The 22,845-nt window shown below is 54.9% G+C and overlaps 2 protein-coding genes and 1 long non-coding RNA gene across 3 annotated transcripts; 1 reads left to right on the forward strand and 2 right to left on the reverse strand.

The window, feature by feature from the left end:
• Positions 1-5,326: 5,326 nt before the first annotated feature.
• Positions 5,327-7,111, reverse strand: LOC145514036 (uncharacterized). The gene is made up of 3 exons (XM_081511120.1): positions 6,942-7,111; positions 6,230-6,542; positions 5,327-5,979 (listed from the first exon to the last, which is right to left on the reverse strand). Exons 1-3 carry the CDS (start codon positions 7,074-7,076, stop codon positions 5,351-5,353), a joined length of 1,077 nt encoding a protein of 358 aa, XP_081367246.1. The 5' UTR covers positions 7,077-7,111; the 3' UTR covers positions 5,327-5,350.
• A 3,706-nt stretch (positions 7,112-10,817) lies between these two features.
• Positions 10,818-20,679, forward strand: LOC145514056 (uncharacterized). The gene is made up of 2 exons (XR_014059828.1): positions 10,818-10,929; positions 18,457-20,679. It is a non-coding gene; the product is annotated as an uncharacterized LOC145514056 (long non-coding RNA).
• LOC145514034 (uncharacterized) lies at positions 20,605-22,389 on the reverse strand. Its single transcript, XM_081511118.1, has 3 exons — positions 22,220-22,389; positions 21,508-21,820; positions 20,605-21,257 (listed from the first exon to the last, which is right to left on the reverse strand). The coding sequence occupies exons 1-3, from the start codon at positions 22,352-22,354 to the stop codon at positions 20,629-20,631; spliced, it is 1,077 nt and encodes a 358-aa protein (XP_081367244.1). The 5' UTR covers positions 22,355-22,389; the 3' UTR covers positions 20,605-20,628.
• Between the last annotated feature and the right edge of the window lie 456 nt (positions 22,390-22,845).

Consider the following 22,845-nt stretch of genomic DNA (forward strand, 5'->3'; position numbering starts at 1 on the left):
TCCCCCTCCTGACTGTTTGGAGACCCCGCATGCAAGTTGGAGGACCGAAAGGAAGTCTCGAAGGTCTCCCTCTCTGATAGAAAAGAGTAGCCAACTTTCTGGTCCTCTGTTTCCATTGAGATTCTGTTCAAGTGTCCCAGCTCGGCTTCTGCGGGTGGCTGAGCTTCTAATGGCTCCCTGCGTTCTTGTCTTTTCCTCTCCAAACCTTCCGTCCGTTTCCCCCTTCTGGGGTGGATGGGCGCTGTCATTGCTTCTACCTTCGAGACAGATTGATGAAAAGTCTGGACCATCGACTCCTTTCCTCTCTTTGGTTCCGTGTCTCTCTCTGGCTGTGTCCCTCTCTTTTCCTTTCTCGATTCAGTCTGTGTCTTCCTCTTTCTCTCTCGTGTGTGGATGGATGGATGCTAGGAATGCACATGTATATGATTAGATGAGGGTTATGTTTTAGGGATAGGTTAGAGGGAGAGAAAGGCTTTAGGTCGGAGTTGGTCATGGGGGAAGGGTCAAGGGTGGTGGTGGTGTTTCTTGGAATCTGAGTGCTGTGCATTCTTCGTCTCTTTCCATATGAACCCCTTCTCAGATACACCACTTGCAAGGAGTCTCTCATGTTCCGTTTCCTATCTTTTGCATTTGTGAATGCTTAGCTTCTCTGTTGTGAAGAGGTTCCATTGGATGGAAACCCATTGGTGTACTTGGTTTCCCTCTTTCCCTTACTTCAAGAGACCCATTTCTACCTCCGCCCAGCAAATGGCAAGGAGACTCTGATGTTAAGGAGCCTTTGACCTACGCTTCTTTCTAGCTATCTCATGACATCAGTCTTTAGGGTGAGGTTTTTCCCCGATATTGAGGTGGTGTGAGATCAAAACCAATAGCGTTCTTCAGATGTAGCTGTCTGGTTTTCCCATGGACATTGATTGAAGAGGCTTTCTTGTTCCCATTTGGATATTCTCCCCTTCTGTGTCAGAGATGAGTTGACCTTGGATGCCGGGGTTTGTTTCTGGACCCTCAACTTTATTCCATCGATCTGGATCTGTGTGTGTTGTTGTATTCCCAATAGCATACTGTCCTGCTGCTGCCGCTGCGGCTAAGTCACTTCAGTCGTGTCTGACTCTGCGCGACCCCATGGCCTGCAGCCTACCAGGCTCCTCCGTCCAGGGCATTTTCCAGGCAAGAGTACTGGAGTGGGTCGCCATCGCCTTCTCCGATACTCTCCTGAGGATCCTAGTTTGGTCATCTAATTTCCTTTCACACAACCTTGGACGTCCCTATCGGGGCTTTTTTGTCGGATTGTATTGACAATTTAGGCTCTTTGCTGTTTCCGTAACCCCTTTTGCAATTCTTTGTTCGGTGCGAACATGCATTGGCATTTTGGGAGGAATAGCATCGAAGCTGTGGATTGCCTTGTGGGGCTGTGACATCATTTTCCCAATAGGAATTCTTTCAAGCCCTGAGCACAGCTTCTTTTTCCAGTGATTGGTGTGGGCTTGATCTTCTTTCTTCCATCTCTCGCCGTTTTGTGAGAACAGGTCCTTCCTTCCCTTCTGGGTTAGATGGACTCGTGGGTATCACTTCAGTGAATGGCATTGTCAGTGGGGGTGATAATTCCCTTCTCATTGGAAGACTTTGCTGTGAGTATTAGAAGTGCAAGTGATTTCTCTTCCCCTTCCTCCCTGTCCATCTCTCAGAGCCACCGGGAAACAGAGGCCTCATCCAGGGTCACACAGGCCTGAGGGAGTGCAACTAGACTGTTGTTTCTTCAGGCCCTCAGTGCTGGACATCATCCGGGATACTCTGTGTGTGTCTTCCTCAGTCTGGCGTCCCTTCAGACCTTTCCCTAGTTTTCACAGGCTTGTTGTGTTGGTGTTCTTTGTCTGTTTGGAGACACGTCCTTGAGAAGCTTTGTGTTTCCACTCATTCGTCTCGCGATGTATGACCTGTCTTTTGCTTTTGTAATGAGGTCTTTCCCACGGTAGATATCTTTGATTTTGCAAAGTCCACTGTATTCTCTGGGTTGTTTTGTGGACTGCCTTTTAGTTTTGTGTGTGAAGACTCAAAGCACGTGTCCGGTTTCTGCTCATTGTTCTTCTAGATTTGTGACAAGTTTTCATGGAAACTTTGTCTAGGGATAACTGGAAGTGAACTCGGTGTAAGGTGTCAAGTCTCCATCTCCATTCATGTCATGCCCTGCAGTTTCCAATTCCCTGTTCCTGAGTGGTTTTGGAGACCTTGTGGGAAGTTTGGTTGCATCGGAGTTTGCATTTCCACCTTGAGTAGATTCACACTGTTCTGCCCTCAGGGACACTGTCAAGGGGGAGTGAGGAGCAGCCTGCACTTGCAGCAGTGACCACACGGTGGGGCGAGTGCTGCTGTCCCCTCTGGGAGCCCCAGGCCACAGGCATCCCAGTGAGGAGCCAGCTCTGTGCTCAGCTGAAAGGAGTTATTCTCTCAGGAGCCTCTGAGCCCTTGCCTTTGGATCACCCAGGGTGGGCATTTACTGTGACAGAAAAAAATTGCCCTGAATTCCATGGACGGAAGAGCCTGGCTGTGTAGAGTTCGTGAGTTGCCGTGAATCAGACACAACTGAGGACACAAAAACTCAATAGACTAAAACACTTTTTGGGGGTGGGGGTAGTGAAAGGGGGTGATGTGGGGTTTTTTGTCTTATATAATAGCCAAGGGAAATCTAGTTTAAACCTAAATTCACATAGATGGGAAAGGTATAGCTCTCCGTCACCCTATTAAAAAAAAAAAAAAAAAACGACTTAACTTTTCTGAAAGTTTATTTAGTAGCTTCCTTGAGCAGTTCATTGTGAAGCATTTTTTTTTTTTTCTGTGACATTGGCCTGATTAAAAAGTACGGTTTGCGTTTACTGGATAATTTTGTTCATTGGTTTGTTAGGGAATCTTGGTAATATTTGAGTTTCCTGGGGAGCATGGTCACATGACCTGGCCCTGGCCAATCGGTGCGTTCCACCTCCCTGGCCACTGTGATTGGCTCCGGACTGGGGCAGTGCCCAATTGGGGCCCAGGGCCGGGCCTCACGTTGGAAGCCAGGGGAAGACGAGCTCTCGTCCTGCTGGGGTAGGGGAAGGGGTGGGGCCGGGGGAGGTCAGGCTCCAGCAGTGGGAGGGGCTTGAGGTCCGCCTGCGGCAGTTGGTGACCTTCCTGCTCCCCTCAGGGCAGAGCCGCCGGCCTGAGAATGAGGGCGCTGCTGAGCCCAGGGGCTGGGATGGCCCGTTGCTGCTGTGGTCCCAGAGCTCCACCCGAGACCTGAGGGAGGCCGTCTGCCCGTGAGTCCTCTCCCGCTTGTCTGTCAGCTTGTTTGAAGCATGCTGGGTTTTCTGCCCAGCTGGCTAAGGGGAGTCCCTGGAAATGCAAGGGTGTGGGTTTTGGCAGACTTCAGGGAAGACATGCCAGATGAGCCTGGGAGACTCCAGCTTAATCTGGATTCAGGAGATATCTCTTCGGGCCAGCTAGTAATTGTAGGATAAGCCTAATGAGTCTTCACAGGATGAAGAGAGTAACGTGCCAAGGTAGCAATCGATGTCCTCCTTCGAGAGGATGAAGCTGGTGCTCAGAGAAGGGGGGAACTTGGCCACAGCAAGGAGGTGTGCACCCAGACAGAACCCCCAGATCCGGCCATTTGAGCTCAGGGAGGCCAGTGGTGTGGCTTGTCCCTGTGGCAGGGGCCGAGGCACGCAGCCCACCCTGATTCCTGCGGGGGCCTGACTTGGGAAGTGCCATCTGGTAGCTTTGAGACTCACCAAACCAAATTGCACTGGAGAGGGGAAGGACACCTTCCTTCATCCACCCCCCACCCCCGCCGGATTCCCACATACCCTGACCCCTTTCTCTGGATTTCGGAGCCATTTCCAGAGTCCCGCTCATATGACCTCATTCGAAGTGCACTGTGGACGAGCTGCCATCTGCAGCTGCTACCACAGCAGCCAAGGGCTTCAGCTCCCGAGTACCTCCCTTCCTTTGGAACTTGGGGGCCCTCTACTCCCCACTTGCACACCACAGACCTTTGCTGAGGATTGTGGGGACCCTCACTCAGTTTGCAGCACGTTGTAGCCATCCCTGTCCTCTCAATACCTCCCTTGCAACTCAGCTTGTGAGCTCCTTTGGAGCAGCGTGGCCCACCTGGCTGCAACGGAAGAGACACAGCTGACAGGGAAACAACAGCTTAGATCTGACAGCCGGAAAGCTCTGTCAAAAGGGACCTCCCTCTTCACACCGTAGAGGCTGTAGGAGCCGCCAGGGTTTGGGAACCAGTGCTGGGGCCAAAATGACTCCACAGCTGTTTTCCTTCCTGGGGAGGGTTCTGGCTCCAGTGGGAATGGCTCAAGTCTCCTAAGGTTCTGAAAGCCCACTGTGTGCAGATTCACGGTACACAGAGAGGAGAAGGTGGAGTCCTGCCCTGGAGGTGGGCACAGCTCACGGATGAGCCAGGCAGGCAGGCAGGCAGGCAGGGCATGAGAACACCTGAGCTGCCTTCATGAGTGAATGGTGTGGGGGCAGAGGAAGAGAAGCCGGTCTGCTCCCTCATGTGGTGCCCAGGGCAGGTTGTCCCCAGAGGAAACCCTTACGACGGTGAGGACTATCACTGCTGTTTCCCAAGGGGTTCCGTCGGTGCGTGTCTTCCCCGGAGCGGTCAGGCCGTCTCTAAAGTACACTGGCCATGGGCATTGCCTCTCCTTGGAACTTCCCATGTGTTTCTCTTTTTTATGGAACAGTGATTTTTTAGAGGGGTTCTGGGCCACAAGGTTGTTGGGTCATTTTCTAGCCTTCTGTCGTGAAGAACGCTTTCCTGGGCGTTGGGGTGGTTTGTTGTTCCAGCTCCCTTTCTTGGCTTCTTTTGGGAGCTGGTGCAACAAGAGGAGCTCAGCCTCTGCCTTCTGGCTGAGATGTCACCCTTCAAACAGCAATGCCTGCCTGGAGATAATGATGGCATTTGCCAAAAGGGCTTCGTTTGGCACATGATATCTTGAAAGGACGTACACCGTCCTTTCAGCTATCAAAGGCTAGTTCAAATGACATACAAATGAGAACTCTCCAATGGAGTCTTACAGTAGGTGGAGAGTCCGAAAAAAACTCCTTCAGTCATTTCACTGAGAGTCATTGATTGGGGACACCAAGAATATAGGAAGGAATGCAGAAAGAAAAGATGAAATTGTGTTCAGGATCGGGGGGAGGGATGAACAGGGCGTGCTTGCCTTGAATCCAGGCTTTGTTGGGGGGTGGGGCATAAAGATCGAACGGGTCTGAAACTACAAAGTGGGATGGTAACACAGTATCACCAGAGTTACACAACAGTGTTCCCAAATTGCAACAATGATGAAAAAGTTTACTAATCCCAACTTAACCAAGAGAAATACAGGAAACCATACACAAAATAAAACATCACCAGAAAGGTGGAAACAAACCAAATGCAAAGCAGTTCAGGGGAAAGGAACTCCATGTCCCCTGGGGGCAGACCGAGTTGCCGGCGTCCACGGTGAGCAGACAGGGATGGAGGCTGCAGAGCCGACCGCTCCCCTGGACGTGGTGTTTCCGGCAAGGGCTCTGGGTCTCTGCCCAGAGCGGGGGCTCGTTCTTCCTGCAGGGGCGAGTGAGTCATCGTCGGCGTCTGGGTGTTGCGCGGGAGCCAGGGCAGGCTCTCCCTGCCGAGGCGGTGACTCCTCCTCTGCCTCGGGTTCTCCTGCCAAAGCCCGAGCAGGTACAGGTGCACGTGGAGGTGGAGGTTCTGGCTGAGGGGGTGGGACATCAGTGCCTGGGGCTGGGGGCCCTGCAGGCACGGAGATCCGATCTGCCCGGTGTGCTGGCCAGTACCCAGCTGGCCTGGTGTCTCTGCGAGGACAAGTCTTGGTTCTCCATCTGGCCTCGGTGGATCCCTGGGTCCTGCACCTGGAGCCACCACCTCTGTAGGGACAGGTCTGGGAAGTAGAGCCTGGTTCCAGTTGGAGGCCAGTGCTAGAGCTGGGGGAGAAGCAAAGTTTGCCCACAGGCCAGCCTTGGCATGTGCGTATCCCGGGACAGAAAGCTTCCAAGAGATTCCCAAAGAATACCCAGGGTCGGATGTCTTTTGGGACTGAAGTGTGCAAGATGGGGATGGGGGTGTGAGGCCAGCGCTTGCTGCAGGCCCAGCAGCATCTTTCGGGGACTCGTCCGTGTGTAGCTCAGCACCCCCTCCCCACACACTCCCGTGCACCAGCCCCAGCGTCCTCACCTCTGTGCTCTGGCGTGCTGGGCTCCAGGTCCTCCTGCTGCCTCAGAGGCCGGGGTTCTCGGGACTCTGGGTCGGAGCCGGGTGTGCTGAGCTCCGTGGCAGCCTCAGACTGGGCCGCCGGGTGTATCCTGGGCGGTGTCTCGGCAGCAGGCCTTCCCCGCCTCCGCTTCGCCCCCGGTGGGGCTGATGCCTCCGTGGGCACGCTCACCTGGAGCCTGCACTGGGCCTCACGGGCGGGGGGGTGGTGCTCCGACCCCTCCCTCCGGGAGGTGGACGGGGTGTCCCCGTCCTCGGCCTCATCACGTGGGAAGCTCTGCAACGACAGTGACCGTCAGCCAGCCGTGCTGGGAGTTTTCCGAGCTGGGCCTGGCCAGTGGAGCCGCTGCTTCTGCCTGCTCGAACTTCTCTTCCCAGAAGGGTCAGAGACGTGTGTCTGCTCAGATCCCCACCCGGGAGGAAAGAGACCCACCTGAGGGTGTGAGGTCAGCCTGGGCGGCCGGCGCTGCCCGCACTCTCCCCATCCCACCCAGCCTGCTCTCCCCTGGGGTGTGGACACAACTTGTCCGCAGGCTTCTGACCCCACATCCGCCTGGGCTTCCTTGAGGGAGACACACCCCGAGAAACCCGCATCCACACACACAGGCAAAGGACCCGGTGTTTCCGGGTGGCATGGGAGAGGTGGCCTGGCCCCGCCTGGGGCTCCCCGTGTTACCTTTCTGTTTCTCTGGGCAAAGGGCCAGAGGCCTCTCGGGGGTGCCCTGAGCCAACGTCGACAGGGTGCCCACGCACACTGCCTGTGAGCTCTCCTGAGGCCCCGGCCTCTGGGCAGGGGCAAGCAGCAGAACATCCTGGCAGCAAGTGATCTGGCTGGGGGCTCCTCTCCGCTCTGGAGGCCTGGATACCCGGGTTGCGGGTTCTGTTGGGTTCTGTTGCCGGCAGGTGACATCATTTCCTGGGGTTCGTGCTGAGGTCCCTTCCCCAAAACTTCGCAAGGGAATCTCTGGGTTTCTGACTGCTCGACCACCCCCCTTAGGCCATGTGCAGGCACAGTGACAGCCACACAGCCCAGCCCACAGCCCTGGGGAGGCCTGGGTGCAGCCAGGGCCTGAGCTCCGAGGACCCCGCTGCTCTCAGACCAGGCTCCTTCTTCTCATAAGTGGTGTGGCCCTGGACAAGCATATGCCCCTCAGGGTTTCCCCGGTCTCTCCATCTGCAGAGTGGGGGTCATTCTCCCATCTGTTTCCTAGGTCTGTCGGCCTACGAGCAGCTCCATGCCTTTCCACCTGGGGCTGATATCACGTGGAGCTTGTGCGCTGAGACTTCAGAAAGAAAGACTCCATCCAGGGCTGACACAGCACAGAATGGGGCAGAACGAGGCCTGGATGCGCCGTGGTACCCAGGAAAAGCACTCCCCCTCCTGACTGTTTGGAGACCCCGCATGCAAGTTGGAGGACCGAAAGGAAGTCTCGAAGGTCTCCCTCTCTGATAGAAAAGAGTAGCCAACTTTCTGGTCCTCTGTTTCCGTTGAGATTCTGTTCAAGTGTCCCAGCTCGGCTTCTGCGGGTGGCTGAGCTTCTAATGGCTCCCTGCGTTCTTGTCTTTTCCTCTCCAAACCTTCCGTCCGTTTCCCCCTTCTGGGGTGGATGGGCGCTGTCATTGCTTCTACCTTCGAGACAGATTGATGAAAAGTCTGGACCATCGACTCCTTTCCTCTCTTTGGTTCCGTGTCTCTCTCTGGCTGTGTCCCTCTCTTTTCCTTTCTCGATTCAGTCTGTGTCTTCCTCTTTCTCTCTCGTGTGTGGATGGATGGATGCTAGGAATGCACATGTATATGATTAGATGAGGGTTATGTTTTAGGGATAGGTTAGAGGGAGAGAAAGGCTTTAGGTCGGAGTTGGTCATGGGGGAAGGGTCAAGGGTGGTGGTGGTGTTTCTTGGAATCTGAGTGCTGTGCATTCTTCGTCTCTTTCCATATGAACCCCTTCTCAGACACACCACTTGCAAGGAGTCTCTCATGTTCCGTTTCCTATCTTTTGCATTTGTGAATGCTTAGCTTCTCTGTTGTGAAGAGGTTCCATTGGATGGAAACCCATTGGTGTACTTGGTTTCCCTCTTTCCCTTACTTGAAGAGACCCATTTCTACCTCCGCCCAGCAAATGGCAAGGAGACTCTGATGTTAAGGAGCCTTTGACCTACGCTTCTTTCTAGCTATCTCATGACATCAGTCTTTAGGGTGAGGTTTTTCCCCGATATTGAGGTGGTGTGAGATCAAAACCAATAGCGTTCTTCAGATGTAGCTGTCTGGTTTTCCCATGGACATTGATTGAAGAGGCTTTCTTGTTCCCATTTGGATATTCTCCCCTTCTGTGTCAGAGATGAGTTGACCTTGGATGCCGGGGTTTGTTTCTGGACCCTCAACTTTATTCCATCGATCTGGATCTGTGTGTGTTGTTGTATTCCCAATAGCATACTGTCCTGCTGCTGCCGCTGCGGCTAAGTCACTTCAGTCGTGTCTGACTCTGCGCGACCCCATGGCCTGCAGCCTACCAGGCTCCTCCGTCCAGGGCATTTTCCAGGCAAGAGTACTGGAGTGGGTCGCCATCGCCTTCTCCGATACTCTCCTGAGGATCCTAGTTTGGTCGTCTAATTTCCTTTCACACAACCTTGGACGTCCGTATCGGGGCTTTTTTGTCGGATTGTATTGACAATTTAGGCTCTTTTCTGTTTCCGTAACCCCTTTTGCAATTCTTTGTTCGGTGCGAACATGCATTGGCATTTTGGGAGGAATAGCATCGAAGCTGTGGATTGCCTTGTGGGGCTGTGACATCATTTTCCCAATAGGAATTCTTTCAAGCCCTGAGCACAGCTTCTCTTTCCAGTGATTGGTGTGGGCTTGATCTTCTTTCTTCCATCTCTCGCCGTTTTGTGAGAACAGGTCCTTCCTTCCCTTCTGGGTTAGATGGACTCGTGGGTATCACTTCAGTGAATGGCATTGTCAGTGGGGGTGATAATTCCCTTCTCATTGGAAGACTTTGCTGTGAGTATTAGAAGTGCAAGTGATTTCTCTTCCCCTTCCTCCCTGTCCATCTCTCAGAGCCACCGGGAAACAGAGGCCTCATCCAGGGTCACACAGGCCTGAGGGAGTGCAACTAGACTGTTGTTTCTTCAGGCCCTCAGTGCTGGACATCATCCGGGATACTCTGTGTGTGTCTTCCTCAGTCTGGCGTCCCTTCAGACCTTTCCCTAGTTTTCACAGGCTTGTTGTGTTGGTGTTCTTTGTCTGTTTGGAGACACGTCCTTGAGAAGCTTTGTGTTTCCACTCATTCGTCTCGCGATGTATGACCTGTCTTTTGCTTTTGTAATGAGGTCTTTCCCACGGTAGATATCTTTGATTTTGCAAAGTCCACTGTATTCTCTGGGTTGTTTTGTGGACTGCCTTTTAGTTTTGTGTGTGAAGACTCAAAGCACGTGTCCGGTTTCTGCTCATTGTTCTTCTAGATTTGTGACAAGTTTTCATGGAAACTTTGTCTAGGGATAACTGGAAGTGAACTCGGTGTAAGGTGTCAAGTCTCCATCTCCATTCATGTCATGCCCTGCAGTTTCCAATTCCCTGTTCCTGAGTGGTTTTGGAGACCTTGTGGGAAGTTTGGTTGCATCGGAGTTTGCATTTCCACCTTGAGTAGATTCACACTGTTCTGCCCTCAGGGACACTGTCAAGGGGGAGTGAGGAGCAGCCTGCACTTGCAGCAGTGACCACACGGTGGGGCGAGTGCTGCTGTCCCCTCTGGGAGCCCCAGGCCACAGGCATCCCAGTGAGGAGCCAGCTCTGTGCTCAGCTGAAAGGAGTTATTCTCTCAGGAGCCTCTGAGCCCTTGCCTTTGGATCACCCAGGGTGGGCATTTACTGTGACAGAAAAAAATTGCCCTGAATTCCATGGACGGAAGAGCCTGGCTGTGTAGAGTTCGTGAGTTGCCGTGAATCAGACACAACTGAGGACACAAAAACTCAATAGACTAAAACACTTTTTGGGGGTGGGGGTAGTGAAAGGGGGTGATGTGGGGTTTTTTGTCTTATATAATAGCCAAGGGAAATCTAGTTTAAACCTAAATTCACATAGATGGGAAAGGTATAGCTCTCCGTCACCCTATTAAAAAAAAAAAAAAAAAAACGACTTAACTTTTCTGAAAGTTTATTTAGTAGCTTCCTTGAGCAGTTCATTGTGAAGCATTTTTTTTTTTTTCTGTGACATTGGCCTCATTAAAAAGTACGGTTTGCGTTTACTGGATAATTTTGTTCATTGGTTTGTTAGGGAATCTTGGTAATATTTGAGTTTCCTGGGGAGCATGGTCACATGACCTGGCCCTGGCCAATCGGTGCGTTCCACCTCCCTGGCCACTGTGATTGGCTCCGGACTGGGGCAGTGCCCAATCGGGGCCCAGGGCCGGGCCTCACGTTGGAAGCCAGGGGAAGACGAGCTCTCGTCCTGCTGGGGTAGGGGAAGGGGTGGGGCCGGGGGAGGTCAGGCTCCAGCAGTGGGAGGGGCTTGAGGTCCGCCTGCGGCAGTTGGTGACCTTCCTGCTCCCCTCAGGGCAGAGCCGCCGGCCTGAGAATGAGGGCGCTGCTGAGCCCAGGGGCTGGGATGGCCCGTTGCTGCTGTGGTCCCAGAGCTCCACCCGAGACCTGAGGGAGGCCGTCTGCCCGTGAGTCCTCTCCCGCTTGTCTGTCAGCTTGTTTGAAGCATGCTGGGTTTTCTGCCCAGCTGGCTAAGGGGAGTCCCTGGAAATGCAAGGGTGTGGGTTTTGGCAGACTTCAGGGAAGACATGCCAGATGAGCCTGGGAGACTCCAGCTTAATCTGGATTCAGGAGATATCTCTTCGGGCCAGCTAGTAATTGTAGGATAAGCCTAATGAGTCTTCACAGGATGAAGAGAGTAACGTGCCAAGGTAGCAATCGATGTCCTCCTTCGAGAGGATGAAGCTGGTGCTCAGAGAAGGGGGGAACTTGGCCACAGCAAGGAGGTGTGCACCCAGACAGAACCCCCAGATCCGGCCATTTGAGCTCAGGGAGGCCAGTGGTGTGGCTTGTCCCTGTGGCAGGGGCCGAGGCACGCAGCCCACCCTGATTCCTGCGGGGGCCTGACTTGGGAAGTGCCATCTGGTAGCTTTGAGACTCACCAAACCAAATTGCACTGGAGAGGGGAAGGACACCTTCCTTCATCCACCCCCCACCCCCGCCGGATTCCCACATACCCTGACCCCTTTCTCTGGATTTCGGAGCCATTTCCAGAGTCCCGCTCATATGACCTCATTCGAAGTGCACTGTGGACGAGCTGCCATCTGCAGCTGCTACCACAGCAGCCAAGGGCTTCAGCTCCCGAGTACCTCCCTTCCTTTGGAACTTGGGGGCCCTCTACTCCCCACTTGCACACCACAGACCTTTGCTGAGGATTGTGGGGACCCTCACTCAGTTTGCAGCACGTTGTAGCCATCCCTGTCCTCTCAATACCTCCCTTGCAACTCAGCTTGTGAGCTCCTTTGGAGCAGCGTGGCCCACCTGGCTGCAACGGAAGAGACACAGCTGACAGGGAAACAACAGCTTAGATCTGACAGCCGGAAAGCTCTGTCAAAAGGGACCTCCCTCTTCACACCGTAGAGGCTGTAGGAGCCGCCAGGGTTTGGGAACCAGTGCTGGGGCCAAAATGACTCCACAGCTGTTTTCCTTCCTGGGGAGGGTTCTGGCTCCAGTGGGAATGGCTCAAGTCTCCTAAGGTTCTGAAAGCCCACTGTGTGCAGATTCACGGTACACAGAGAGGAGAAGGTGGAGTCCTGCCCTGGAGGTGGGCACAGCTCACGGATGAGCCAGGCAGGCAGGCAGGCAGGCAGGGCATGAGAACACCTGAGCTGCCTTCATGAGTGAATGGTGTGGGGGCAGAGGAAGAGAAGCCGGTCTGCTCCCTCATGTGGTGCCCAGGGCAGGTTGTCCCCAGAGGAAACCCTTACGACGGTGAGGACTATCACTGCTGTTTCCCAAGGGGTTCCGTCGGTGCGTGTCTTCCCCGGAGCGGTCAGGCCGTCTCTAAAGTACACTGGCCATGGGCATTGCCTCTCCTTGGAACTTCCCATGTGTTTCTCTTTTTTATGGAACAGTGATTTTTTAGAGGGGTTCTGGGCCACAAGGTTGTTGGGTCATTTTCTAGCCTTCTGTCGTGAAGAACGCTTTCCTGGGCGTTGGGGTGGTTTGTTGTTCCAGCTCCCTTTCTTGGCTTCTTTTGGGAGCTGGTGCAACAAGAGGAGCTCAGCCTCTGCCTTCTGGCTGAGATGTCACCCTTCAAACAGCAATGCCTGCCTGGAGATAATGATGGCATTTGCCAAAAGGGCTTCGTTTGGCACATGATATCTTGAAAGGACGTACACCGTCCTTTCAGCTATCAAAGGCTAGTTCAAATGACATACAAATGAGAACTCTCCAATGGAGTCTTACAGTAGGTGGAGAGTCCGAAAAAAACTCCTTCAGTCATTTCACTGAGAGTCATTGATTGGGGACACCAAGAATATAGGAAGGAATGCAGAAAGAAAAGATGAAATTGTGTTCAGGATCGGGGGGAGGGATGAACAGGGCGTGCTTGCCTTGAATCCAGGCTTTGTTGGGGGGTGGGGCATAAAGATCGAACGGGTCTGAAACTACAAAGTGGGATGGTAACACAGTATCACCAGAGTTACACAACAGTGTTCCCAAATTGCAACAATGATGAAAAAGTTTACTAATCCCAACTTAACCAAGAGAAATACAGGAAACCATACACAAAATAAAACATCACCAGAAAGGTGGAAACAAACCAAATGCAAAGCAGTTCAGGGGAAAGGAACTCCATGTCCCCTGGGGGCAGACCGAGTTGCCGGCGTCCACGGTGAGCAGACAGGGATGGAGGCTGCAGAGCCGACCGCTCCCCTGGACGTGGTGTTTCCGGCAAGGGCTCTGGGTCTCTGCCCAGAGCGGGGGCTCGTTCTTCCTGCAGGGGCGAGTGAGTCATCGTCGGCGTCTGGGTGTTGCGCGGGAGCCAGGGCAGGCTCTCCCTGCCGAGGCGGTGACTCCTCCTCTGCCTCGGGTTCTCCTGCCAAAGCCCGAGCAGGTACAGGTGCACGTGGAGGTGGAGGTTCTGGCTGAGGGGGTGGGACATCAGTGCCTGGGGCTGGGGGCCCTGCAGGCACGGAGATCCGATCTGCCCGGTGTGCTGGCCAGTACCCAGCTGGCCTGGTGTCTCTGCGAGGACAAGTCTCGGTTCTCCATCTGGCCTCGGTGGATCCCTGGGTCCTGCACCTGGAGCCACCACCTCTGTAGGGACAGGTCTGGGAAGTAGAGCCTGGTTCCAGTTGGAGGCCAGTGCTAGAGCTGGGGGAGAAGCAAAGTTTGCCCACAGGCCAGCCTTGGCATGTGCGTATCCCGGGACAGAAAGCTTCCAAGAGATTCCCAAAGAATACCCAGGGTCGGATGTCTTTTGGGACTGAAGTGTGCAAGATGGGGGTGGGGGTGTGAGGCCAGCGCTTGCTGCAGGCCCAGCAGCATCTTTCGGGGACTCGTCCGTGTGTAGCTCAGCACCCCCTCCCCACACACTCCCGTGCACCAGCCCCAGCGTCCTCACCTCTGTGCTCTGGCGTGCTGGGCTCCAGGTCCTCCTGCTGCCTCAGAGGCCGGGGTTCTCGGGACTCTGGGTCGGAGCCGGGTGTGCTGAGCTCCGTGGCAGCCTCAGACTGGGCCGCCGGGTGTATCCTGGGCGGTGTCTCGGCAGCAGGCCTTCCCCGCCTCCGCTTCGCCCCCGGTGGGGCTGATGCCTCCGTGGGCACGCTCACCTGGAGCCTGCACTGGGCCTCACGGGCGGGGGGGTGGTGCTCCGACCCCTCCCTCCGGGAGGTGGACGGGGTGTCCCCGTCCTCGGCCTCATCACGTGGGAAGCTCTGCAACGACAGTGACCGTCAGCCAGCCGTGCTGGGAGTTTTCCGAGCTGGGCCTGGCCAGTGGAGCCGCTGCTTCTGCCTGCTCGAACTTCTCTTCCCAGAAGGGTCAGAGACGTGTGTCTGCTCAGATCCCCACCCGGGAGGAAAGAGACCCACCTGAGGGTGTGAGGTCAGCCTGGGCGGCCGGCGCTGCCCGCACTCTCCCCATCCCACCCAGCCTGCTCTCCCCTGGGGTGTGGACACAACTTGTCCGCAGGCTTCTGACCCCACATCCGCCTGGGCTTCCTTGAGGGAGACACACCCCGAGAAACCCGCATCCACACACACAGGCAAAGGACCCGGTGTTTCCGGGTGGCATGGGAGAGGTGGCCTGGCCCCGCCTGGGGCTCCCCGTGTTACCTTTCTGTTTCTCTGGGCAAAGGGCCAGAGGCCTCTCGGGGGTGCCCTGAGCCAACGTCGACAGGGTGCCCACGCACACTGCCTGTGAGCTCTCCTGAGGCCCCGGCCTCTGGGCAGGGGCAAGCAGCAGAACATCCTGGTAGCAAGTGATCTGGCTGGGGGCTCCTCTCCGCTCTGGAGGCCTGGATACCCGGGTTGCGGGTTCTGTTGGGTTCTGTTGCCGGCAGGTGACATCATTTCCTGGGGTTCGTGCTGAGGTCCCTTCCCCAAAACTTCGCAAGGGAATCTCTGGGTTTCTGACTGCTCGACCACCCCCCTTAGGCCATGTGCAGGCACAGTGACAGCCACACAGCCCTGCCCACAGCGCTGGGGAGGCCTGGGTGCAGCCAGGGCCTGAGCTCCGAGGACCCCGCTGCTCTCAGACCAGGCTCCTTCTTCTCATAAGTGGTGTGGCCCTGGACAAGCATATGCCCCTCAGGGTTTCCCCGGTCTCTCCATCTGCAGAGTGGGGGTCATTCTCCCATCTGTTTCCTAGGTCTGTCGGCCTACGAGCAGCTCCATGCCTTTCCACCTGGGGCTGATATCACGTGGAGCTTGTGCGCTGAGACTTCAGAAAGAAAGACTCCATCCAGGGCTGACACAGCACAGAATGGGGCAGAACGAGGCCTGGATGCGCCGTGGTACCCAGGAAAAGGCACTCCCCCTCCTGACTGTTTGGAGACCCCGCATGCAAGTTGGAGGACCGAAAGGAAGACTCGAAGGTCTCCCTCTCTGATAGAAAAGAGTAGCCAACTTTCTGGTCCTCTGTTTCCATTGAGATTCTGTTCAAGTGTCCCAGCTCGGCTTCTGCGGGTGGCTGAGCTTCTAATGGCTCCCTGCGTTCTTGTCTTTTCCTCTCCAAACCTTCCGTCCGTTTCCCCCTTCTGGGGTGGATGGGCGCTGTCATTGCTTCTACCTTCGAGACAGATTGATGAAAAGTCTGGACCATCGACTCCTTTCCTCTCTTTGGTTCCGTGTCTCTCTCTGGCTGTGTCCCTCTCTTTTCCTTTCTCGATTCAGTCTGTGTCTTCCTCTTTCTCTCTCGTGTGTGGATGGATGGATGCTAGGAATGCACATGTATATGATTAGATGAGGGTTATGTTTTAGGGATAGGTTAGAGGGAGAGAAAGGCTTTAGGTCGGAGTTGGTCATGGGGGAAGGGTCAAGGGTGGTGGTGGTGTTTCTTGGAATCTGAGTGCTGTGCATTCTTCGTCTCTTTCCATATGAACCCCTTCTCAGATACACCACTTGCAAGGAGTCTCTCATGTTCCGTTTCCTATCTTTTGCATTTGTGAATGCTTAGCTTCTCTGTTGTGAAGAGGTTCCATTGGATGGAAACCCATTGGTGTACTTGGTTTCCCTCTTTCCCTTACTTCAAGAGACCCATTTCTACCTCCGCCCAGCAAATGGCAAGGAGACTCTGATGTTAAGGAGCCTTTGACCTACGCTTCTTTCTAGCTATCTCATGACATCAGTCTTTAGGGTGAGGTTTTTCCCCGATATTGAGGTGGTGTGAGATCAAAACCAATAGCGTTCTTCAGATGTAGCTGTCTGGTTTTCCCATGGACATTGATTGAAGAGGCTTTCTTGTTCCCATTTGGATATTCTCCCCTTCTGTGTCAGAGATGAGTTGACCTTGGATGCCGGGGTTTGTTTCTGGACCCTCAACTTTATTCCATCGATCTGGATCTGTGTGTGTTGTTGTATTCCCAATAGCATACTGTCCTGCTGCTGCCGCTGCGGCTAAGTCACTTCAGTCGTGTCTGACTCTGCGCGACCCCATGGCCTGCAGCCTACCAGGCTCCTCCGTCCAGGGCATTTTCCAGGCAAGAGTACTGGAGTGGGTCGCCATCGCCTTCTCCGATACTCTCCTGAGGATCCTAGTTTGGTCGTCTAATTTCCTTTCACACAACCTTGGACGTCCGTATCGGGGCTTTTTCGTCGGATTGTATTGACAATTTAGGCTCTTTGCTGTTTCCGTAACCCCTTTTGCAATTCTTTGTTCGGTGCGAACATGCATTGGCATTTTGGGAGGAATAGCATCGAAGCTGTGGATTGCCTTGTGGGGCTGTGACATCATTTTCCCAATAGGAATTCTTTCAAGCCCTGAGCACAGCTTCTTTTTCCAGTGATTGGTGTGGGCTTGATCTTCTTTCTTCCATCTCTCGCCGTTTTGTGAGAACAGGTCCTTCCTTCCCTTCTGGGTTAGATGGACTCGTGGGTATCACTTCAGTGAATGGCATTGTCAGTGGGGGTGATAATTCCCTTCTCATTGGAAGACTTTGCTGTGAGTATTAGAAGTGCAAGTGATTTCTCTTCCCCTTCCTCCCTGTCCATCTCTCAGAGCCACCGGGAAACAGAGGCCTCATCCAGGGTCACACAGGCCTGAGGGAGTGCAACTAGACTGTTGTTTCTTCAGGCCCTCAGTGCTGGACATCATCCGGGATACTCTGTGTGTGTCTTCCTCAGTCTGGCGTCCCTTCAGACCTTTCCCTAGTTTTCACAGGCTTGTTGTGTTGGTGTTCTTTGTCTGTTTGGAGACACGTCCTTGAGAAGCTTTGTGTTTCCACTCATTCGTCTCGCGATGTATGACCTGTCTTTTGCTTTTGTAATGAGGTCTTTCCCACGGTAGATATCTTTGATTTTGCAAAGTCCACTGTATTCTCTGGGTTGTTTTGTGGACTGCCTTTTAGTTTTGTGTGTGAAGACTCAAAGCACGTGTCCGGTTTCTGCTCATTGTTCTTCTAGATTTGTGACAAGTTTTCATGGAAACTTTGTCTAGGGATAACTGGAAGTGAACTCGGTGTAAGGTGTCAAGTCTCCATCTCCATTCATGTCATGCCCTGCAGTTTCCAATTCCCTGTTCCTGAGTGGTTTTGGAGACCTTGTGGGAAGTTTGGTTGCATCGGAGTTTGCATTTCCACCTTGAGTAGATTCACACTGTTCTGCCCTCAGGGACACTGTCAAGGGGGAGTGAGGAGCAGCCTGCACTTGCAGCAGTGACCACACGGTGGGGCGAGTGCTGCTGTCCCCTCTGGGAGCCCCAGGCCACAGGCATCCCAGTGAGGAGCCAGCTCTGTGCTCAGCTGAAAGGAGTTATTCTCTCAGGAGCCTCTGAGCCCTTGCCTTTGGATCACCCAGGGTGGGCATTTACTGTGACAGAAAAAAATTGCCCTGAATTCCATGGACGGAAGAGCCTGGCTGTGTAGAGTTCGTGAGTTGCCGTGAATCAGACACAACTGAGGACACAAAAACTCAATAGACTAAAACACTTTTTGGGGGTGGGGGTAGTGAAAGGGGGTGATGTGGGGTTTTTTGTCTTATATAATAGCCAAGGGAAATCTAGTTTAAACCTAAATTCACATAGATGGGAAAGGTATAGCTCTCCGTCACCCTATTAAAAAAAAAAAAAAAAAACGACTTAACTTTTCTGAAAGTTTATTTAGTAGCTTCCTTGAGCAGTTCATTGTGAAGCATTTTTTTTTTTTTCTGTGACATTGGCCTGATTAAAAAGTACGGTTTGCGTTTACTGGATAATTTTGTTCATTGGTTTGTTAGGGAATCTTGGTAATATTTGAGTTTCCTGGGGAGCATGGTCACATGACCTGGCCCTGGCCAATCGGTGCGTTCCACCTCCCTGGCCACTGTGATTGGCTCCGGACTGGGGCAGTGCCCAATTGGGGCCCAGGGCCGGGCCTCACGTTGGAAGCCAGGGGAAGACGAGCTCTCGTCCTGCTGGGGTAGGGGAAGGGGTGGGGCCGGGGGAGGTCAGGCTCCAGCAGTGGGAGGGGCTTGAGGTCCGCCTGCGGCAGTTGGTGACCTTCCTGCTCCCCTCAGGGCAGAGCCGCCGGCCTGAGAATGAGGGCGCTGCTGAGCCCAGGGGCTGGGATGGCCCGTTGCTGCTGTGGTCCCAGAGCTCCACCCGAGACCTGAGGGAGGCCGTCTGCCCGTGAGTCCTCTCCCGCTTGTCTGTCAGCTTGTTTGAAGCATGCTGGGTTTTCTGCCCAGCTGGCTAAGGGGAGTCCCTGGAAATGCAAGGGTGTGGGTTTTGGCAGACTTCAGGGAAGACATGCCAGATGAGCCTGGGAGACTCCAGCTTAATCTGGATTCAGGAGATATCTCTTCGGGCCAGCTAGTAATTGTAGGATAAGCCTAATGAGTCTTCACAGGATGAAGAGAGTAACGTGCCAAGGTAGCAATCGATGTCCTCCTTCGAGAGGATGAAGCTGGTGCTCAGAGAAGGGGGGAACTTGGCCACAGCAAGGAGGTGTGCACCCAGACAGAACCCCCAGATCTGGCCATTTGAGCTCAGGGAGGCCAGTGGTGTGGCTTGTCCCTGTGGCAGGGGCCGAGGCACGCAGCCCACCCTGATTCCTGCGGGGGCCTGACTTGGGAAGTGCCATCTGGTAGCTTTGAGACTCACCAAACCAAATTGCACTGGAGAGGGGAAGGACACCTTCCTTCATCCACCCCCCACCCCCGCCGGATTCCCACATACCCTGACCCCTTTCTCTGGATTTCGGAGCCATTTCCAGAGTCCCGCTCATATGACCTCATTCGAAGTGCACTGTGGACGAGCTGCCATCTGCAGCTGCTACCACAGCAGCCAAGGGCTTCAGCTCCCGAGTACCTCCCTTCCTTTGGAACTTGGGGGCCCTCTACTCCCCACTTGCACACCACAGACCTTTGCTGAGGATTGTGGGGACCCTCACTCAGTTTGCAGCACGTTGTAGCCATCCCTGTCCTCTCAATACCTCCCTTGCAACTCAGCTTGTGAGCTCCTTTGGAGCAGCGTGGCCCACCTGGCTGCAACGGAAGAGACACAGCTGACAGGGAAACAACAGCTTAGATCTGACAGCCGGAAAGCTCTGTCAAAAGGGACCTCCCTCTTCACACCGTAGAGGCTGTAGGAGCCGCCAGGGTTTGGGAACCAGTGCTGGGGCCAAAATGACTCCACAGCTGTTTTCCTTCCTGGGGAGGGTTCTGGCTCCAGTGGGAATGGCTCAAGTCTCCTAAGGTTCTGAAAGCCCACTGTGTGCAGATTCACGGTACACAGAGAGGAGAAGGTGGAGTCCTGCCCTGGAGGTGGGCACAGCTCACGGATGAGCCAGGCAGGCAGGCAGGCAGGCAGGGCATGAGAACACCTGAGCTGCCTTCATGAGTGAATGGTGTGGGGGCAGAGGAAGAGAAGCCGGTCTGCTCCCTCATGTGGTGCCCAGGGCAGGTTGTCCCCAGAGGAAACCCTTACGACGGTGAGGACTATCACTGCTGTTTCCCAAGGGGTTCCGTCGGTGCGTGTCTTCCCCGGAGCGGTCAGGCCGTCTCTAAAGTACACTGGCCATGGGCATTGCCTCTCCTTGGAACTTCCCATGTGTTTCTCTTTTTTATGGAACAGTGATTTTTTAGAGGGGTTCTGGGCCACAAGGTTGTTGGGTCATTTTCTAGCCTTCTGTCGTGAAGAACGCTTTCCTGGGCGTTGGGGTGGTTTGTTGTTCCAGCTCCCTTTCTTGGCTTCTTTTGGGAGCTGGTGCAACAAGAGGAGCTCAGCCTCTGCCTTCTGGCTGAGATGTCACCCTTCAAACAGCAATGCCTGCCTGGAGATAATGATGGCATTTGCCAAAAGGGCTTCGTTTGGCACATGATATCTTGAAAGGACGTACAACGTCCTTTCAGCTATCAAAGGCTAGTTCAAATGACATACAAATGAGAACTCTCCAATGGAGTCTTACAGTAGGTGGAGAGTCCGAAAAAAACTCCTTCAGTCATTTCACTGAGAGTCATTGATTGGGGACACCAAGAATATAGGAAGGAATGCAGAAAGAAAAGATGAAATTGTGTTCAGGATCGGGGGGAGGGATGAACAGGGCGTGCTTGCCTTGAATCCAGGCTTTGTTGGGGGGTGGGGCATAAAGATCGAACGGGTCTGAAACTACAAAGTGGGATGGTAACACAGTATCACCAGAGTTACACAACAGTGTTCCCAAATTGCAACAATGATGAAAAAGTTTACTAATCCCAACTTAACCAAGAGAAATACAGGAAACCATACACAAAATAAAACATCACCAGAAAGGTGGAAACAAACCAAATGCAAAGCAGTTCAGGGGAAAGGAACTCCATGTCCCCTGGGGGCAGACCGAGTTGCCGGCGTCCACGGTGAGCAGACAGGGATGGAGGCTGCAGAGCCGACCGCTCCCCTGGACGTGGTGTTTCCGGCAAGGGCTCTGGGTCTCTGCCCAGAGCGGGGGCTCGTTCTTCCTGCAGGGGCGAGTGAGTCATCGTCGGCGTCTGGGTGTTGCGCGGGAGCCAGGGCAGGCTCTCCCTGCCGAGGCGGTGACTCCTCCTCTGCCTCGGGTTCTCCTGCCAAAGCCCGAGCAGGTACAGGTGCACGTGGAGGTGGAGGTTCTGGCTGAGGGGGTGGGACATCAGTGCCTGGGGCTGGGGGCCCTGCAGGCACGGAGATCCGATCTGCCCGGTGTGCTGGCCAGTACCCAGCTGGCCTGGTGTCTCTGCGAGGACAAGTCTTGGTTCTCCATCTGGCCTCGGTGGATCCCTGGGTCCTGCACCTGGAGCCACCACCTCTGTAGGGACAGGTCTGGGAAGTAGAGCCTGGTTCCAGTTGGAGGCCAGTGCTAGAGCTGGGGGAGAAGCAAAGTTTGCCCACAGGCCAGCCTTGGCATGTGCGTATCCCGGGACAGAAAGCTTCCAAGAGATTCCCAAAGAATACCCAGGGTCGGATGTCTTTTGGGACTGAAGTGTGCAAGATGGGGATGGGGGTGTGAGGCCAGCGCTTGCTGCAGGCCCAGCAGCATCTTTCGGGGACTCGTCCGTGTGTAGCTCAGCACCCCCTCCCCACACACTCCCGTGCACCAGCCCCAGCGTCCTCACCTCTGTGCTCTGGCGTGCTGGGCTCCAGGTCCTCCTGCTGCCTCAGAGGCCGGGGTTCTCGGGACTCTGGGTCGGAGCCGGGTGTGCTGAGCTCCGTGGCAGCCTCAGACTGGGCCGCCGGGTGTATCCTGGGCGGTGTCTCGGCAGCAGGCCTTCCCCGCCTCCGCTTCGCCCCCGGTGGGGCTGATGCCTCCGTGGGCACGCTCACCTGGAGCCTGCACTGGGCCTCACGGGCGGGGGGGTGGTGCTCCGACCCCTCCCTCCGGGAGGTGGACGGGGTGTCCCCGTCCTCGGCCTCATCACGTGGGAAGCTCTGCAACGACAGTGACCGTCAGCCAGCCGTGCTGGGAGTTTTCCGAGCTGGGCCTGGCCAGTGGAGCCGCTGCTTCTGCCTGCTCGAACTTCTCTTCCCAGAAGGGTCAGAGACGTGTGTCTGCTCAGATCCCCACCCGGGAGGAAAGAGACCCACCTGAGGGTGTGAGGTCAGCCTGGGCGGCCGGCGCTGCCCGCACTCTCCCCATCCCACCCAGCCTGCTCTCCCCTGGGGTGTGGACACAACTTGTCCGCAGGCTTCTGACCCCACATCCGCCTGGGCTTCCTTGAGGGAGACACACCCCGAGAAACCCGCATCCACACACACAGGCAAAGGACCCGGTGTTTCCGGGTGGCATGGGAGAGGTGGCCTGGCCCCGCCTGGGGCTCCCCGTGTTACCTTTCTGTTTCTCTGGGCAAAGGGCCAGAGGCCTCTCGGGGGTGCCCTGAGCCAACGTCGACAGGGTGCCCACGCACACTGCCTGTGAGCTCTCCTGAGGCCCCGGCCTCTGGGCAGGGGCAAGCAGCAGAACATCCTGGCAGCAAGTGATCTGGCTGGGGGCTCCTCTCCGCTCTGGAGGCCTGGATACCCGGGTTGCGGGTTCTGTTGGGTTCTGTTGCCGGCAGGTGACATCATTTCCTGGGGTTCGTGCTGAGGTCCCTTCCCCAAAACTTCGCAAGGGAATCTCTGGGTTTCTGACTGCTCGACCACCCCCCTTAGGCCATGTGCAGGCACAGTGACAGCCACACAGCCCAGCCCACAGCCCTGGGGAGGCCTGGGTGCAGCCAGGGCCTGAGCTCCGAGGACCCCGCTGCTCTCAGACCAGGCTCCTTCTTCTCATAAGTGGTGTGGCCCTGGACAAGCATATGCCCCTCAGGGTTTCCCCGGTCTCTCCATCTGCAGAGTGGGGGTCATTCTCCCATCTGTTTCCTAGGTCTGTCGGCCTACGAGCAGCTCCATGCCTTTCCACCTGGGGCTGATATCACGTGGAGCTTGTGCGCTGAGACTTCAGAAAGAAAGACTCC

The sequence above is a fragment of the Giraffa tippelskirchi genome, chromosome 7, assembly GCF_054371585.1.
Source record: "Giraffa tippelskirchi isolate mGirTip1 chromosome 7, T2T-mGirTip1v1.2.pri, whole genome shotgun sequence".
NCBI classification, from domain to species: domain Eukaryota; kingdom Metazoa; phylum Chordata; class Mammalia; order Artiodactyla; family Giraffidae; genus Giraffa; species Giraffa tippelskirchi.